General features: G+C 30.1%; 1 protein-coding gene across 1 annotated transcript in view; it reads left to right on the top strand.

The window, feature by feature from the left end:
- LOC106468546 (oxysterol-binding protein-related protein 9-like) overlaps positions 1-5,386 on the top strand; it is a 23,103-nt gene that overhangs the window by 4,005 nt on the left and 13,712 nt on the right. Inside the window, exons 5-11 of the mRNA XM_013928980.2 lie at positions 44-142; positions 820-894; positions 1,604-1,654; positions 2,447-2,528; positions 3,196-3,390; positions 3,786-3,942; positions 4,314-4,417. Of these exons, the coding sequence (XP_013784434.1) occupies positions 44-142; positions 820-894; positions 1,604-1,654; positions 2,447-2,528; positions 3,196-3,390; positions 3,786-3,942; positions 4,314-4,417 (763 nt within the window). The remainder of the gene's footprint in view (positions 1-43; positions 143-819; positions 895-1,603; positions 1,655-2,446; positions 2,529-3,195; positions 3,391-3,785; positions 3,943-4,313; positions 4,418-5,386) is intronic.

Genomic DNA, 5,386 nt, shown 5'->3' with positions numbered 1-5,386 from the left:
ATTATTTTAATTCTTATATTAGCTGTGAATTTCTCTTTTCCAGAACTGGGAGAGGAGCGTCTTAGCTTCAACAATCCAAGATTTTGAGTCCAAACTTACTGAGTCAGATGCATATTTACAACTGATGATAGAGCAAGTCAAGGTAGGTCAGAGCTCTAAAACTAAAACAATTATTCATGTTCTCTGTCAATGCTATGCAGAAATGGTAAACCCTAATTTTCCAAGTTATGTCCTGCCAAGCGTTTAATCTAGAAATTACTGGCTATTTAGAAAGAAATTTAAAATTTAGTCATAGAAAGAGAAAAGAATATTAGTGTTCTAATTTCTGCATAGATGGACTTACATGCTTCAGAAAGTTTTCGTGTAGTTTATCATTAAATTAATATAAGCTATAACTTGTATTTTGTTTTATCTCATGTGAGTAACATTTTATGGGGGAAGGGTGCTGAGAGTGTTATTATTACAGTGTATAGGGATAAGCAGATGTAGTCTCACCTAACCAACTTTGATGTGAATTACAATCAAGACCAGAAAAATGTATTACTAGTTTAGCATAGTAACAAACATTTCGATAAGTTTTGTCATCATGAGATATTTTTTTCATCATAAACAGTGAGTTTTCTTTCTTTATCAAGATGGACTTTCCTACAAATCAAAACCTCAAAAAATAAAGTTAAGATATTTCATAGAAATTACAAGTTAGCTAACTGAAAAAGGATCAGTATTGTAACAGAATGAAAACTCGCGTTTATAACTTGCTTTTCAGAAGTTTTGATGTTTACTAATCCAGCTGGGTTTTTTGTTTTTGTTTCCTGACAGAACGTTGAACACAAAATGGAAGCAACTGATGGAAAAGAAAAAACTCTCTTATCATTAGTGAGAGATAAGGCGAATGTGAGTCTTTCTTTTGTCATTGTTTAAGAAATTAATTTTAAGATTTAAGAAGGAAGTGTGTTACAATATTTATTTTCCCCTGTTGAAGAAAAGTGTTTTTTGTGTATATTTGATTTTTTTTTTTTGTATTCCAACAATGTTTATGTATACTGGTAAACATATTCTGCTTCATCCTGTTTATACAACAATTCTGATTAAGTCTGAGTACACTTTTTTAAATCAGAAATGTTTTTGGTAAATTTTAAGCTGCTCACTAAGGTCCACAACGTATCCTTGAACCTGATATATTTCATGTAATTGTAAAAAAAAGGGGGGGGGGCAAAAAAGTCGGAGAAAACAGGAAAATTATCCCTAAGCTTGGAAAAGTCAGTTAAAACTATCCCAGAACCTGCATACACATAAACCATACCATTTAGTTACGTTACTTATTGGTATATTTTAATGTATTGAATAATAATGATATAATTCAGTGTGTTTCATAATCTTATAAACATAAAAATGGGATATTTTGTTGTCTCCCTTCAAGTTATAATGTTTGAAGGTGTTTTTTGTGTAGTAACTCAATCTGTGGTTTGTTTTCAAGTTCTCAAACCAGATTACCAAAATTGTGTTAATTAGATAAAATTATGAGGAAAGAGTAAACTGATAATATCAACCACAATTTTTTTAAAGAACTAACAAATAAATCGGTATTTGTTCTTTTATGTAGTGTGTGGTGGAAAGTGTGAAACACTCCATTATTCTCCTCCAGATTGCTAAGGTTTGGAATTGCTTTTTTTTTTTTTAAGTATGTTGTTAAAATACTTTTTATTTCTCTCATCACTTTGGTTAATTAATTTTTAACTCCATTGAATAAGGTTGCGTATAGTTCTTTTTGTACTTGAATAACTTGGAGAAAATTTTATCATAATAGTTAAAGTATATGCTCACTTATTTGTAAAATTATCAAATTTTAGAATTCTAACTACTATTCTGCAAATAAACATTAAAAATGGACTATTACACTAATCGTGATAACCATACATTTTTAATTACCAGTTTTGTTTTAATGAGAGCTGCCTGTGAGTTTTCAAACAAATTTAGTTTTTGACACGAGTTTCTTGTTTTTTTTAACAAAATGTTAGATATATATATATATTTATGATGAATAATGGTTTTAATCCATAAAGAATTGAGGTTTAAAAGCTAGCATAAAATTAAATCATAAAATTTGTTTCCGTAGTTATCTCTCTCCCAAATTTTAAAACCTTTCTTCTTTGTTTTTCTTCTCTTTCAATTTTGAGTGGTTTGCACATTTAATTTCTCCTACTGGTTTCTTTGTTCATGTCATGATTGTTCAATATTTGATTTTAAAGTCCATGAGACAATGTGATTCAATTCTTTTCAGTAGGCTGGAAATGTTTGAGTATGTTGAAGACTAAGAGTGTGTTAATTAAAAAGAAATTCTGGGTCTTCCTTAGTCTATATAGTAATTGTTTGTCTGTGTGGTATGTAAACATGTCTTGTTCTATCTATTTTAATTTGTAAAAATGCCCATTGTTCTGTCTACTAGAATACCTCGCATCCAGTGAATGGAGTGTACCAAACTTTTAAACCTACTGAAGTTTCTCCCCAGCCTTCAGTAAGTTCAAGAGGTAACGTGAATGTTTTTTTCTCTTCAAGCTGTACTGTAGCTCTCGGAGAAAATATTGTTGTGTGGTTCAGATATTTTATATTTTAATAAATTTTACATTTGTTTAAGGACGAAATTTAGTGAAAATTTGACTTCATGTCACTCGTTATTAACATGAAACTTGAATCTGACACTTTACAGCATATTTTAATTAAAGAATTTAATTACAAAGGGTGGTTTTAATTATATTCATATTTAATGAACAAAGTTTCCGTACTTCTGATGGTGTTTGTCAATCAGTAAGTATATATATGTACATATGTATGTAACTTAGTAATTAGGATATTAATAATTCGACATAAGTAATTATATTCATATTTAAAGAACAAAGTTTCCATACTTCTGATGGAGTTTGTCGATCAGTAAGTATATAATGTCGAATTATTAATATCCTAATTACTAAGTTACATACATATGTACAAAGTAATTTTATTCATATTTAAAGAACAAAGTTTCCATACTTCTGATGGTGTTTATCAATCAGTAAGTATATATATGTACATATGTATGTAACTTAGTAATTAGGATATTAATAATTCGACATAAGTAATTTTATTCATATTTGCTCAGTTTTAAATTCCATGGAAGCTGAGTTTCAATGTAATTTGAAAATAAAAATGTTCTTCCAGAGGTAAGTGCAGAAAATGATCCTACGAAACTACCAATCGTTAAAGTAGAGGAGGCGGCAGAATGCAAGGAAGAGGGTGAATCAAAAGATATTAATTCCATTACTTCACAATCACCAAGTCCTAGTATGCAGGTGACAACACCTCTTCCTCAAATATCTGTGTCCAGTAGTAGCCAGTCTGTTGTTTCAAGGTCAGGTAGGGAAGGCATGAATTAATACACATTTACTCTGGTAAGCCTAACTGTATTTAGAGTTAATGTTGTTTGACGGGAAATGAGAGGAGTTAAATACAAGGCTGTTTTTGTTAATTGACTTTGTTGTTGGTGTGCTATAAGTACTCTTAATGACCATTGTAGAAATAAAAAATACAGTTTCAATTTGTATGAAAAAAACAATTTTTTTAATATCTGCACTTGAAATGTTGCCTTGGTAATCATTACTTTTCCATATAAGTTCATATTATTCGTAGTTGTTTTAGTGAAAGTTTAGGTATGTTAATAAGCCCCTTTAGTAACCAGACTGCATGCAGTTTTCCAAGATATTTTGAGCTGTCAGGATATTATAACTTTTGTTAAATACCTTTATCTGTAGATGTTCCTGAGCTGGAATCACTGGTTGCCCCTCTGTCTACAGCTGAAGCTGTTTCTCAGTTAAACCAGTTGTTCCCAGAAACTTCTTACTCCAGTAGTGAAGATGACGATTTCTTCGATGCTGCCGAAGATACCGTGTCCTCCCTTCAGAGTCCCAAGTAAGCCTTAACAAGTTGGTTTTAAAAATTTAAACATCCTGTCTACAGACAATGTTTGCAGCCTTTTCTTGGTCAATGTGTTAAGACTTGCCAGATCAATTAGAAGGTTATTGCTTAGTTGTAAATAGTATCTTTTAGTTTAATACTTGTGCAATTATTGTTAGCTTTAAAAGATGACTTGAAACTTGGTAAAGAGTGATGCAAATTAAAGTACTCTGTTAAATAAACTATTATTGTTGTTGTAAAACAAAAATAATATATCAATTGAATAATTATTTCTTTTAAGTTAAGACGAAGATCACTTGCATCTGGTGTTATGAAGTTTCTTACACTTGCACAAAAATGTTTTGAAAATTCTATCTTGTTTACAGTGGGCATCGCACATTTGTTGATGCCATGGAATCATTAGAGGTGGTTCCAGTTCGAACCGTAGAACCAGAACCACTGGTTGACACAGGAAATATTAACAATGATGGTAAGATCCTGGTTTAATTTAGTGAAATCATTACGGGTGATTTCAGCTCCAGAAGTAAAGTTTACAATTACCAGTTATTGTCGGAGAGGTTAATGAAAAATTTCCTTGAGTTATGATAACTGTGTAACAGTGTTTTACATTCATAACAGTGCTTTACTAAGATAAACTTAAAATAAGATGAATAGGATTTGGAATATCTAAATCTTACGTAATACCCTTTTTTGTCTGTGCAAAATGTTCAATAAATAAGATTTAAGTTTTGACAAAGATTACTTCCAAGAGATGTGATAGGGTATTTTATAATTTTTTGAAGTTTGGAAAATTGATAGAATTGATATTAAGTTAGTAACTATAGATTTGACATATTTTAATTTTATTGGACTGTTCTTGATAGTGTTAAATGGACTGTAGACATCTTACTCATCCTTCATGTGATCTGGTAGTAATCTCTTTTATTTATTGCAATATGCATTGATGATAACAGCTACAATTAGTGATACGGAAGAGAAAATTAAAAATAAAATATATACACGTACCTTAAAAAAAAACTTTTCATATTCATTTGGAAGGTTCTAGAGATTATGCAAATGAAATTCAAAATTGTAAGATGAAAAAAAATGTTTTTACAATTAACATGAAAATCACCTTGCAGTTGAATTATTCAGAATCCAAATAACTACAATAAATAATGAATATTTAGTAGAAATAGCAAATAACTACAGTAAATATCAAATATTTAGCAGAAATAGGATTTCATCCACTAGTTTTTTGTTTTGTTTTTTGACTGAAATTTGATGATAGTTACATAGCCTAGTTACCGTGTAAATAGATAGTCCTGAATGGTTCTCGGTGTTGCGTATCTGCTTGTTTGTTAATTTCTGGTATAAATTCTTTTCGAGAAACTTCAACGATACAAGTCCTTTCTTGATTAACTCAGTTTATTCTTCCTCGATACAACTTTTTGTTAGT

The sequence above is a fragment of the Limulus polyphemus genome, unplaced genomic scaffold (assembly GCF_000517525.1).
Source record: "Limulus polyphemus unplaced genomic scaffold, Limulus_polyphemus-2.1.2 Scaffold3049, whole genome shotgun sequence".
NCBI lineage: Eukaryota > Metazoa > Arthropoda > Merostomata > Xiphosura > Limulidae > Limulus > Limulus polyphemus.
This window is presented reverse-complemented; position numbering and strand designations above follow the sequence as displayed.